At 42.4% G+C, this 14,262-nt stretch overlaps 1 protein-coding gene across 2 annotated transcripts; it reads left to right on the top strand.

Moving 5' to 3' along the window:
• Positions 1–985: 985 nt before the first annotated feature.
• cnot4a (CCR4-NOT transcription complex, subunit 4a) lies at positions 986–10,782 on the top strand. Of its 2 annotated transcripts, none has more exons than XM_062390850.1 (13): positions 986–1,226; positions 3,365–3,587; positions 3,836–4,033; positions 4,338–4,424; positions 4,701–4,802; positions 5,013–5,138; positions 5,230–5,354; positions 5,454–5,660; positions 6,261–6,318; positions 6,425–6,680; positions 7,622–8,119; positions 8,356–8,589; positions 8,807–10,782. In XM_062390850.1, the coding sequence occupies exons 2-13, from the start codon at positions 3,414–3,416 to the stop codon at positions 9,133–9,135; spliced, it is 2,394 nt and encodes a 797-aa protein (XP_062246834.1). In that variant the 5' UTR covers positions 986–1,226; positions 3,365–3,413; the 3' UTR covers positions 9,136–10,782. The 2 variants fall into 2 exon arrangements, with proteins under 2 accessions (XP_062246834.1, XP_062246833.1); XM_062390849.1 differs by having other exon boundaries at positions 8,356–8,607.
• The last annotated feature ends 3,480 nt before the right edge of the window (positions 10,783–14,262 follow it).

Genomic DNA, 14,262 nt, shown 5'->3' with positions numbered 1-14,262 from the left:
TTTATATTTAAATATATAATTTATTTACACCGATTCTACCTCCGGTGCGTCCCCGGGGTTAGAGGATGATGGTGTGACTTAATCAATGTTTTAAATTGCATGTTTCACTTCATGAGAAATCAGTCTCCTATGTCGCCTTTACCAGGAGCCGCCCCTGTCAATGGTTATCTTGGCTCGCTGTCTGACCGGTAACCAGCCGTCCGGACCGCTCCGTGAATAAGGAGGAGGAGATGTTTCTTTACTTGGAATGCGGCCACTCTATTTCTCGGATATACAGCAGGAGCAACACTGGCATCACCTCCAGTTGGTCCGTCACTTCTCGTTATACACACACTTCTAGCGTCTTTACCCACAATACCCAGATGCACTACGTCACACACTACAAACTTTCCTTAAAGGGGCAGGCCATACCTGCAACACAACAGCTCTCGGTCTCATATACAGATGGCAAGAGAAAGCAGGGAGGGATTTTTACACACTGTCTGATAAAGATTCCGACAGTAAAGGCAAGGGGTAGTGATGGATAAGGTTTTCTTTAACAAGTTAGGTCTTTCATTCTCACTTTCCACCTTAAAACTATGACTTGAACTGAACTATGAACTAGTTCAGAATTTAAATGGTGAACTATGAACGTGAACTATTCATGTTTACTTGTATGAACTGAAATTTGAACTAGTTCATGAGAGGTGTAAACTTGCACAACACTGTTCATACTTATATCTGCATGACCACAAAACTGGTATTAAACTGACTTATATTACATATGATATTTAAATGCTCTGGAAACGTCGTAATAAAATGTCAGTATTCAAACAAAAACCTTTAATTGTGAAGAACTGCACTTTTAATGCACTTTGCCCATTTGCCGTCATCTCATGAGTCCCGTTCCGTGTTGGCAGAGAACTTTTCCCGGAAAACTCCGTCTCCCACAATGCCCCTCTCCTCCTGCGCAGACTCAGTGGCACAGCATACTTGCCCCATTCCCTCCTCCCAACATTAATGCTAGCTAAGATGGTGGTTTGAGCGTAAATTGTCTCTACAATACCAAGAGAAGAAAAGGGGCAGAAACATCTTTACAGCCTTTTAATCACAGCCGACCAACTCGTCTACGGTTGTCTTAAGTGACCGTCCGTAGAAATTTGGACATTTCACAAACACTGGGCCGCAGTCTCCGCCCAATCTGGTGTGACTCCCTCGGAGTGGAATCTAAGCTAAATACGGACAGGGTAAGTGACGCTAACGCTAGCCAGGTTGCTAGCCGGACTAGCCAGCACCCATTCCCCCTCATCAATCACAGGAGACCTGGGTCTCCCACGACTTCACACACTGACGCGAGAGCCTCCCAGAGCCTGTGAGGGCACCGTCCGTGTTGTGTTAATGTCGTGGGAGCAGTGTCAGTTGTTTACTGTATCAGTAGCCCTCCTCCAGTCCAGCGCTAGCCTGTGTAGGCCGCGCCGTACGTCTTCATGATAATGTAGCACGCTAGCTGTTAGCAGGATTCAAGCTGTCAGTTAGTATGTAGGATAAAGAGTAAAGTGGTGTCATGGGTTTATTCATATGTTCAACACCAGTAACCAGATGACATTCACATCTGTGTGTTTTGTTTTGGCTGGTTACACATCCAATCACCCCTGGATATCCGATGCTAGCCCGACCGGCTTCTTTCGCCTAATTTGCGCCCAATGTTAGCTTAGCCTATCGTTAGTCAAATAACATCTGTCATTATGTGGGATCCAGGAGACAGAGCTGTTACAGTTACCAGCCTCTCTATCTGGGTATATAGGCTGAACACACGACTTTAGCTTCCAGCTGGTGTCCGCAGGTGAAGCTGTGACTCCCGGTTTACATGAGTATTCACCAGCTGCCAGCTACAGTAAAAGGGAAATGTTGGCATTTCCCTGTCATCATCCACTGGGGTTATACCACAGTGACGGCAGCGGTGTTGTCACACGTACACACTGAAAGGATAGCATTTAACCACTTCAATCGTAAACAAACACCGATTCCTTTTTAAATTCCCCCTGTAAAGCCCAGGATGACTGTTTCGAGTTAGGCACTCTCAACCAGATACAACCAAAGATACCACAACATCCGCAGCAGCTATCGGTAGTGCTGCTATTAGCCTGTGTGTTTGGATGGACATTCATTTTCCACTTTAATAGCAGGGGTTTGAGTATATTCAGATTAACACTTCTGTCTGAGTATTCATAATGTCTTGATCATTAAAACAGTTGCAGATAGAGCTGAAAGTATTAGTCGACTAATCCATACATTGAGAGAAAGCTATCAGAAATGATTCTGATCCCAAATAACTTCAGGTTTCAGCTTCTCAGCATGACAATTTTCTCCTTTTCTTCGCCAAATGACTTCCTAAACCAAATCCTTTTTTGTGTGTTTTTTTTTAATTACTTGTGTTCGAACACAGTAAGACATAGGAAAAAGCTGCCTTTAACTTCCACTATTTTGTTATTTCATTACCTAAATTACTAATTGGGTAATTGTAAACGTAATGTTGCCCTACCTGCAGATAATTAAATCTCCAAAATATAACAATAGTCTTTTCAAATATTGAATCTGCCCTTGATGGTGTAAATGAGGAGATAGAATATAAGTAATGCAACGCACTTCAGCTCAACCACAAACTACAGCCACCAAAAGTTGGATTCACACCTCTTTAAAAAGTTTAATCATAGACTGAACACTATATTTGTCATTAAAGTAAAAATATATTTCATAAGACTGCAGTAGGTTTAGCAAGGTGTAACTAATAACCTGTCAACTGAGTGTTATGTTTCATCTGCAGCTGACTGGGTAAAACTCTGCATGGATGATATTTATATAGTAATATGGCAGTGTTTGCTTAGTCTGATTTTTTTTTTTCCCTCTGCTGTTAAAGCAGCACCATCCTGCTTACTTGTTAACAGGTTCAAGTACGATAGCACTCAGAAAAGCAAATATATCCGTCAAGGCCCCACAGTCTCCTTAAATCCAAACAAGCTGTTATTAATTGTACACAGTCATAAATACTCCTAAATATGCCTGATTTCTTTCATCAACATCCATGAATTATAACTTGTTATATTGGTTAAAATGTCAAAAACACACAATGTCAAAGTCAGTGAAATCCACCCCTTGGTCCACACCAAAAGGGAACTGTTTCTTCCTTGACACTTACCTCTTCCTTCCACTAAGTTTCATGGAAACTGGGCTTGTAGTTTTTGTGTAATACTGCTAACTAACAAAAAGCACAAAGCACATGAAAACATACCCTTTTTGGTGGAGGGTTAATAGTAGAAAGAATTCAAACGGCTGACATTATTAGAGGGAACTCTCAGAATAAACCATCCTTTCTCTGTTTCCGTAGCCCTGTGCTCTGTGAACAACGTCAACACTCACACTAGCCGTGCCATAGGATGTCCCACAGCCCTGAAATGAAGGATGACCCCATGGAGTGCCCTCTGTGCATGGAGCCGCTGGAAATTGATGATGTCAACTTCTTCCCCTGCACCTGTGGCTACCAGATCTGCCGCTTCTGTTGGCATCGCATCCGCACAGATGAGAACGGCCTGTGCCCTGCCTGCAGAAAGGTTAGGAAACTTTGCAACGACCACGGAATCAGAGAAATTCATCCCAACTGGACACTGAGCTGTCTGTAGTGTCAGCAGAGGGGATGTGCTTTGTGAACACAGGGTGGAAATTAACTACTCAACCCCCTTTTTAAAATAGTTTTTGGATATCATTTCATCATCAAGTGAATTCTATACCATTAACCGTTTGGCAATTAAAGCCTGTTAAACAACCACACTGATAACTTCTTTGTGTTTTCTCTGTGTAGCCGTACCCAGAGGACCCGGCTGTGTACAAGCCTCTGTCACAGGAGGAGATCCAAAGGATAAAGAATGAAAAGAAGCAGAAACAGAACGAGAAGAAGCAGAAGGTGACAGAAAACCGCAAACATCTGGCAAGTGTCAGAGTGGTCCAGAGAAATCTGGTGTTTGTGGTTGGGCTCTCACAGCGGCTCGCCGACCCGGAGGTGAGTAAAGAGTAATCGCTCACCAGCTAGTGAGACCTGTGCTGCTTGTGTGTTGTTAATGATAACTCTGATATGAATAAGGTAGTGGCTGTGAAGGTAGCTTCATCTTGAGCTTGACTATCATCCACAATGTGAAGATTGAAAAGATCTTGATAGGAAAGATTTTCATGGACATATAAAGGTCTCAGTGCAGCCCCCACCAAAGCCTCAAAGGCTAAAGCTTGTGTTCAACATTGTGTATTTGAGAAGTCGCTGTCCATCAAAGCTCTCTGCTAATTGTTATTTCTTCACATTGTGCCTACAGGTCCTAAAACGACCAGAGTATTTTGGGAGGTTTGGGAAAATCCATAAAGTGGTCATCAACAATAGCACATCTTATGCCGGTTCACAGGTGAGTGGTCAAATCCTACTGACTTGATGAACACGCAGTAGATAGGTTTATAAACTTTATCAAAGGTTAATCAATATTATTTATTTGAATACAGAAGACCTGTGTTGTTTACTCCTTTCCTGAAATGTTACCTTGAGTTGCTTAATATTTTTGTGGCATTGTTTTAGGTATCTTTTTTTCTGCACTTTTTGTATATACATTTTTATAATTTAAAATAAAACGTTTTTATATTATTGGATTATTAAGTAGCCACTGTTTACTTTTCTGTTTTTTCAGGGGCCAAGTGCTAGCGCTTATGTCACTTACATCCGCTCTGAAGACGCTTTAAGAGCAATACAGTGTGTGAACAATGTGGTTGTTGATGGCAGAACACTAAAGGTGAGAATCCTCATCAGTTGAACTTATATTTTGACTGTCCAGCTTGTGTATGGTTCTTAATTGGCTGTTTTTTAACAGTTTGAAAGATATGCAGTGTATATGCAGGATTACACAAAAAATATGGCAGAAAAGTCCTTAATTTTTCACATTATTTTTCACATGTTTTCTTGTACTATTTTAACTCTGCTTGTATCTGTTTTTGTATTCCAGGCTTCTTTAGGCACAACAAAGTACTGCAGTTACTTCCTTAAAAGTATGCAGTGTCCCAAACCCGATTGTATGTATCTACATGAGCTTGGGGATGAAGCGGCTAGCTTTACTAAAGAGGAGATGCAGGTAAAAGTCTTACGAATACATCTTCGCTCTGTTCTGTATGAGTCGTTAATAGTTGAAAAAGCAGTCCTCATGTTGTGTCGTTTGTTTTTAGGCGGGGAAGCATCAAGAGTACGAGCAAAAACTCCTCCAAGACCTCTATAAAATTAACCCTAGCTTTCTACAACCTCCAGCATGTGGTACAGAGAAGTCGAAGAGTAAATCCAACTCCACACAGAGGTCGTTTTGTCATTTCTTCTTTAGTCCTTGTCCTATTACCTCCACAGTAGCTTGTAGTATTGGGCTAACTTTGTTTTGATTTCTCCTGCTTTGCAACAGATCCAACAATAGCAATGGGAAAGATGGGTGGCCAACGCTGTCAGGGCATAACAAACTGGCCAATGGGCTTTCAGAGGACCGCAAATCCCCTCCACTCCTAGACTATCTAGACCAAGACGTTATTACTTCAGACGGGCTAGATACAGACCTGGGTCCTGGTCAGCGTACGAGCCTGTCCCCCTTCTCCTCAAACTGCGACAGTAACAGGTAACACTGACCACTCCTCATCAGTACTGCTGTATACTCCAAGAAATGATTTATCATCTTCACAGGGTCCACATTGTAGAACATACTATTTTCATGTCTCAGTTTTGTTATGAACCATGTCTTGATATGGGGAGGTGTCAGCTAAATGATATGTAATGTTTCGGAGCCAACAAGCTATGAGAGTAAAAATATAGGGAAATACTGCACAATCACTGCATGTCAGGAAGCATATATCGTTTTCCATCCTGCAGTTTGCCAGGAGATTTTTTTTTCTGAAATACCACAAAACTAATTTGACTCTAGATTTGATTGTCCGTTTTAGTAATTTAAGCGCTAATATTGCTTGGGGAGTTTTACCAAGCTATTCTAGGCTACTCTTCATTATCTCTGTGTGGGCTGGCTTTACGTCGCTCAGAAGACATTCAGCCAATCAGAGCAGACCAAGAAAAAAGGCCTCTGTATTTCTAAAGCTCTGAATGAAAAGCATGACAGAGGATATGTCAAACTGTATAGAGATACTTCTTTTGGATATCAAAACTTTAGATAAAACGCTAGAGATGTGAAATATTGTATCTAAATAAATGTATTTTCTGTCCTTAGTCCCAGTGACAAACCTTCAGAATCAATGGGTATGGTGAATGGAGAGACTTTACAACCGGTAAAACTACTTAAACTATTATTATTTCAGTTACATCTAAATGACGGTAACTCTGGTCTGAGACAGACGACCTCACAAGCATTTTTGTTCCCTTTTTTTTTTCTAGATGCCCACCAGTGACTCCCCCTCTCCTCCCCCGGGTTTAACCAAGCCCAGCCTGGTGGTGCCCATCAGTGTGTCAGACCTCACAGCCCGTTCACCCTTCGAGGGTGCGGCAGCCGAGTCCCAGTCGCTCTTCTCAGACAACAGCAACTTCAGACACCCTAACCCACTCCCTGCCGGGCTACCCCCCTTTCCCAGCTCCCCCCGCGGCAGCTCTGACTGGCCCATGACCCCTGAACCACAGAGCCTCTTCACATCAGGTACAATTGAGATTAAACGAAAATGGTTGTGCTTTTAAAACCGTGACACAAAGTCACAGCAACAGTTTTGAAATGATGGATTCATCTCCTTTATTCTGACTATTTGTTTTCATAATACAGTATTGACTCTATTGGTGGTGTCTTATTACTTTTGAATTGTCTGCTGTTGCAGGCTTTGTAAATTGTTCTTGATAATAAAACGAGCAGACTGCCTTAGAGGGCTGCCCCCTCTTTACAGATCAGTCAATCTGTAGTCAGAGACATAGTCACCATTTACTCAATACATATTTTTTTTTATAGGAAATGACCTATGATTTAATAGTCAACACTGAATGATGTCTCTGGCTTCCTGGTAGTGCTCTTAAATATATTAGTCTTGAATAAGATTTCAAAAGGTCTTTTGAAAAGCATTGCAGAGACAGTTTGAGGGATTTAGCCTGTTACCAGACAAACTGCCAATTTAGTGCACAAGGCTGAAAATAATGTGCTGAAGATGAAATTGTTACTGTTCTTGAACCCTTTGATTACAGTCATAACTCTGGCCTCCTTTGAATAGTTAATTATGATTACAAAGTCAGCATAAGAGCAAGAGATACTGAACCTAAGCACCAGAGGCCCAAACTGTGTAGAAATGCAAAGTATTTTAGCCAAATTTTTTTATAGGGAATAGTAGCCTGTGGTAAAACTTCGTTTTGTGTGGAAAACACTTTGAAGGTAAAGCCACAAATCTTGACTAATTCTGTTTCAACAGCTGTTGCAGTGCAGTATGATCCTCAAATGCACAGATGTTAAGATCAGAATACTCTGACCTGTCAAACACAATTGGTGTCTTCTAAAATGTTTTGAGCAGTCACAGATGTAGCTCTAAATGCACCACACAATGGCAGTCAGTCATGTACGATTTTCTCACTTCAACTTGTATCTGTCTTCTCTCCTCGCAGACACAATACCAGTGTCCTCTTCCACAGACTGGCAGGCGGCCTTTGGCTTCGGCTCGTCCAGCAAACAGCAGGATGACGACTTGGGCTTTGATCCCTTCGACGTCACCCGCAAGGCTTTGGCCGACCTGATAGAGAAGGAGCTGTCGGTACAGGATCAGAGTCCCTTGTCCCCGGGGCTCCTCCCCCACGGGAGCAATCACGGTCCCGGCCTACCACCCCTCAACGCAAGCGCCGCCTCCCATCACTTCTCCAGTGGCCTGACACGCCTTCCCCAGCTCCACCACAGAGCCATCTACAGCTCGTTCAGCTTCCCCGGCAGTCAGAACAGCCAGGCCAGTCAACAGCAGCCAGCTGCCAGACACCCCTGGATGGGCATCCCCACACGAAATAACCTCACACACTTGAACCACTCAGCCAGTGCTGCCTCACACAGTAATTTCCTGGACCTGAATCTGCCCCCTCAGCACAACACAGGACTGGGAGGGATCCCCATTTCAGGTACAGGACACCTGTGTCACTTTGCATGTTAAAATCCTGAGCAGATGCATTACATGATGATGTCATTGAATTTCACAGTGTATGTCTACTTCCACACAGCGTTAAGATACTGTTTACAATTGTTTTGATTAACCTTTATTGACCTTACAGAGGAAACAGTCGCAGTTCTGCAATCAACCACTAGTCTGTGCTTCCGACACCTGAGAAACTGACACATGTTTTTTCCTCTCCTGCAGAAAACAGCGGCTCTATAGACGGCTTAAATGTAAAAGAGTGGCAGGACGGCCTCAGAGCTCTCCTGCCCAATATCAATATCAATTTCGGGGGTCTCCCAAACTCCTCTTCGTCTTCATCCTCCTCATCCTCCAACAGTGTTAATCACATTGGTGGGCCGACAGGGCCAGTAGGCATCTCGCACAGCCTGAGCTGGGATGGTACAGCTAGTTGGATGGATCCTGCTATCATCACAGGTAGAAACTACAATGCAGGTCATTATATGATTTAATAATCCCAATTTTTATATTTCATTATTTGGTTTAGTCATTACATTTACAAAACTGTTTTATCATTTTTGCTGAGAATAAGGATAAAACAGTTATCACAATACTTTCAAATGATTTTTTGTTGTTGCTCAAGGAATTGTATTAGCCTTACACTCTTTGTATTTACTCCCCCCCCCCCCCACAGGCATCCCGGCCTCGGTAGGCAACAGTTTAGACTGTCTCCAGGACGACAACCCACCACACTGGCTCAAATCCCTGCAGGCACTCACAGAGATGGACGGCCCATCCAGTTCAGTTGTGACCACGCCCCAGCCCCACCACAGCGGCCTCCTCGACGCCCACCTCCCACTCCACCACAGAGCCGCCGGCGGCTGGGCTCCCTACATGCCCACACCCACAGCCAACCCCGCCAGCCAGTACCACTCCCCACCCCCAGGCTTCCAGACCGCCTTCAGACCCCCAGGACAGCCCGCCACAGAGCTGCTACAGAGTTCCGCCGTGGACCGCCACTGAAAACAGACTACAGCAGACACCCCATCCATTCCCTCACTACCACTTAATACCCACTCATCCTTTACCCTGTACTGCCCCTCCCCCCAATGCAATACACACCAATCTGCAGAGTATGACAAATTATTAACAAAGTAACAAACATGCTTTTTTTTTTTCTCTTCCCCCCTCCTTAAATGTCTACTCCGAATGCCTATTTGTTTTTGTTTCTGTTTGTGGCACACACGTTATCAAGACCCTTTGTCTGCTACCATCTCCAATCCGTAGAACTTGTTCTGGGCGTTAACATGGGTAATCATTGTGTTGCTTGCCGTTTTACGGAGAGCATAAGAAAAAAGTAGAGCATCAAAGCGACCAGTGGTGACACAAGAGTTCACAAACTCTACAAACTGGCAAAGAAACAAATCAGCTGAGGTGAGGTCTTTTAAAAAAACAAAAAAAATACGTAACAGTAAGCATGAACAACATTTGTGTTTTTTGAAAGTTGCAATTAGGTTTTGAGGAATGAAACAAGCTGTGAATCTGCTCTTTGAAGCTTTGCCCCAAAGACCCTCATCCTCCCCACTTTTACAGGAGACTGAAACGGTTAACCCTTCCAGCTGAGAAGCAGATAAAACGAGGCGAGAGAGAGAGAGAGAAAAAAGGGGTTGGCCCTTGGCTTTTTTTGAGTGTTTTTTTTCTTTCCAATGAAATGTCCCAAAAAAAGAAGCTGAGATTTGGTGAGAAGAGGGTGAATGCAGATGACACATGGGAGTTGAGGGCACAGGCTATGCATGGTCTCCCTGTTAGGTAGGGACAAAAATGGTCTGCCTCAGAGGCCACTTAGCCCACATTCCCTTCAGTGGAGGGCTCTCAGTAGCCCCGTCCTGCTGGAGGGACATTTTTGCTGAACCTCTGTATCAGAGGATAGAGCACTGCCTAACCGCAGGGAGCCAGGGCTTTGGGAGATCGTGGCACACATCCTGAGCAATAGGGCTAGACTCTTACTCACAGTGCCACTGTGTGGTACCTGCAGTAGCTAGCCCTCACATGGACAGCCACCAAGTAGACAGGACAATGATAAGGCGGATGAGGAAAATGACCCACGATGATAGTGAAAGGGTTAGCAGGTACCCTTGTTCGACCCACAAGGGCTTAAACGAGGCCTTAAAATGAACTGATGAGAGAAAGGAGTGAGTAAAGGGAGGACTCTAACGATTGCTGAAAATTATGCAATATTGTATTTGACTTTAGCAACTGTATGTGAGCGTGTGTCATAAAGAAAGATGCAGCGTGACAATTATGAGTACTGAAGTAATGGTTATTTTAAGGAGCTGTCACCCATTAGGATTCGCGACCGGCCTCTCGGACCACCGCCGTTTTTCTTTTTTCTTTTTTGAAGTCTTAATTCTCTCATCCGTATTCGCTCTGTCTCTCTTTCTCTCTCTTACCACCCCCCTCCCCACCCCACCCCCCTCCTGCTGTTCTGTATTTAACAGTATTCACAAAATGAACAAACTCATCCAGGAGAAACCAACCACAGAGTCATACAATGGGTTTTAACATGATGTTGCGAGGTTTAAAAAAAAAAAGAAATCGAGGCGCTTAAGGGGGTCAACTGTCCTCTGCAGGTCTGGAAAAATGAACCTTAAATAAAACTGAAAACTCAGAGCTGGTGTTTGTCTGATGTTGTGTTCTCATCACCACGACTCATATGTGCAAGATTTTAACTATAAAAGTGTCACCACCATATTATTCATGACTGATCTTGTAAATCACACCTGTTTTCTATTCCCAAAGTCTTCCACTAGGGGGCAGATCACTGTTACTGATGAAGCTCTGCAGTCAAACTTTGGGTCAGCACACACAAGGTTACACTGAATGACACTCGGATACAGCACTTTTCTCTGATGCATCATCTTTTTTTTGCTAAATAACACTGTTAAATTTCACGGTGTTTAATAAGCACATTATATATATATAAAGTTCAGAAGGAGGCTTTGATCATATTTTTTATTTATAGCAGCAGGCGTGCAGATCTCAGCAGCAAGATTTTGCAGCCCTTCAGCTTATGCAGCAGCAGATTCCTGCAGCACTTTATTTGTCCTGTAGGACTAGTGACAGACAAAAGGAGGAGTAGAACTGATACAAATACTCTACTGTCTCAGCAGAAAGATACTGTACCTGAATCAGGTGTCTCTGGATTTTTTCGTGCCCACAAATCCCTGATTCCAGTGTGGGTTTTTTTCTCTTATATTATAAAGTTCCCATCATTATGTGAGTGTTGGGGAGTGTAAACAGAAAGTAACGTTTTTTTTTTTTTGGGGGGGGGGGGGGAATTTCCCCACCTTTCCCCTCATTTGAAACACATTAAAATTGTTCAAACCAGACAAAGTTATAATGGCTTTTTGTCTTGGGCAATTCTATAGTGTTTGTTTAAAAGTTAAGGTTCTGCTGGAAAATCTGAAAATAAAGATATTCATCTGTAAACACATTTTGCAAATAAAAAAGTAAATTACTAATGTATTAATAAATATAGAAGAAATAACGATATTTAATTAGAATCACTGGGAAACATGGACTCAATAACATTATGAATAACTAAAATTGGTGGTAATAGTTTTCATTATACATAATAACTTGAGTTAGCCACCATAAAACCAACATGTCTTGGCAAAAATATTCTGGGTGGGAACTAATCCAAAATAAATAGTTTATACGGATTTTTTCAGCATGAACACAGGAAGTGCTTTATACGTTAAGTTTATTTTCTTAGCTAAAATGTTTACTATCTGACACTACTTAACTGGAACCGAATTAATCACTTGCAGTTTGAGTTTTGCATTGTTGCCACGAAGGTTAAGATCATGATCACTAAATTGATTTGATACAGAAGAAAATTTAAAAGTCTATACTTTTTCAATCAAGTTCTGTGATTATGAGGAGCGTCTTTTTCCTGTGATTTCAAAATAGATTTCTGGCTGCGTTTGCGATACAAGGTTGGAAACAACGACGCCATTGGGGGGCGTAAGTAACACACAATTGAAAAATGTGTTTATCCTGTCTGTGTGTGTTGATTTGGCTGAGTTAGGACTCTGGAAACGAGTTCACATTTTAGCGCAAATTGCGGCTGAAGCCTCGGTTCTCGATGTGTATAATCTTGTTTGTGCTAATGGAAAGAAAAGCAGAAAATCCTCAATTGGATCTTTTCTTTTTCTCCTAAAAGCTTACAATCATTTTGTTTTAGTTTTTATTTAAAGATCAGTTGCTTTTAAACTGCCCCATTCAGCTTTATGACTTATAACTTATTTATTAACTTATTGATTTATTTATTTCAACAAACTTTACAACTGCCAGGAAGACAAATCACCACTGGTTATAACATGAACAAATGCTGAGTTATTATCACTCAAAACCTTCTATATCGCATTTACTCATATAGCTTAACACTTTAAATATGTAAAGAATAAAATGGTTTCTGCTAAAGTGATGTTACCTTTCAGGGCCATGGTCAGTGAAAGTCTTTTTTCAATTTACACTTAAAAACCTGAGTGGCAAAACACAATTGGTTAGTTAGTGTGTTTAGCTAATGTCTGACTCATAGGTCCGGATCCCGATACCAAAATAAGATAAATAAATGTGGATCCTTTTTCTGAGTTTTGATTAGTGTTTTTTTTTATGATTCTGTCCCTTGACATTCACCTGCTGCTCATCTCGATGAACTAACTTCTAATATTTCTGTGACGAGCAGATTGAAACATAATACGTTTTTTCTTCTGCAGGATTCTTTTGAAATTTGTGATACATTTGGATGAAAACTCAGATTATCAATAATTAACTTTTTAAAATATTATTTAAAATAATGTTTTGTAATGTTTTCCAACAGATATTAAATGAGATTGTGTGTGTGAATTCTTCATATCGGGTTTCTCCGGAGGTGGGGGTAGGATCTTTCTAGATCAGAGGGGCCAATAATCTTTATTTACTGGTACCTCTGTATCATCAATTAAAACCACACATCAATTAATACATTTGGAGAATTGTTCCATGTACAAGCTCATTGTGTTTTTCAAAAAAGCTTAGAAAATAAAAAATCTTAGCAGATGACTAATGGATTGTTGATCCTCTCAGTGCTCGTCCTGGAGTAAAGAGGCATGTTGTTGAAACTGAGGCCCCTCTGCTCAGACCGGGGATGTTTGAAGTAACCCCCCCTGAACTACCACCATCCCACCACCACCACCATCCCGCTGTTTACAGGCTCCAGGTGCTGAGGAGGCAGCAGCAGAGGAAGGTGAGTGTGTGAATAATGCAGGTGGGCAGCAGATTCAAGGGCTGTGACAATGAGTCAGCAGCAACACACAGAGTGGGAGGGGAGGAGGGGGGCTCTGCTCTGCTGAGAGGAGGAGGAGGAGGAGGAGGAGGAGCAGGAGGAGGAGGAGTAGAGTGTTCCTCGAACCAGCACACACTCACGCAGACGCTGCACTGAAAACACAGTGCAGGTATGTTTGTGATGATGCACCTCCGACGCGTTCAAGAATAGCATCTGTTCCCTTTCTGCAAGCTACAGAAAATAACTCCGCTTGTTGTCTCTTCTCTCTGCTCCGCCGGAAACGTTTGCCCTAAAAGCTGCATGGACTGGATCTTCAAGCATTTTGTGACAGACAGTGCTGCCACTGATTAGTTTATTGATCTTCCTGCACTGCTGAAACAGCATATTTGTGCTCATTATCATAAAGGGGATAGAGGAGGAGTGAAGCTGGATGATGAAGCAAAGGAGGTTAGAGGTAGAGAAGTCCTGGATGTTACTGTCACATTTGTTCTTATTTTATTTGAAAGAGTCCGAATTGGGGGATATTAGGTGACTTCAAACTCCTGTCTCTAAATGTCTGACTGATGAATGCTGAGCATTTGCAAAATAAATGTCTACAAACTGCGTTTAACTGGAGTCAGGTGTAACATCGGGCGAGGCAGAAAAAGCCCTGATTTGTCACTCTTCCACAGAGCCAGCCCTCTGCAGGGGTTCAGTCTGTTAAACTGCTGAAATCTTGCTTTTCTTGAGGACTGCAGCTACAGTGAGAGGGCATGTGGAGAGGGCACAGAATAGCTGCAGTGGCTGCTGCTATAGAGCTTGCTGACAGTAACAGATGGATC

This window comes from Platichthys flesus, chromosome 6 (assembly GCF_949316205.1).
Source record: "Platichthys flesus chromosome 6, fPlaFle2.1, whole genome shotgun sequence".
Classification (NCBI taxonomy): Eukaryota; Metazoa; Chordata; class Actinopteri; order Pleuronectiformes; family Pleuronectidae; genus Platichthys; species Platichthys flesus.
This window is presented reverse-complemented; position numbering and strand designations above follow the sequence as displayed.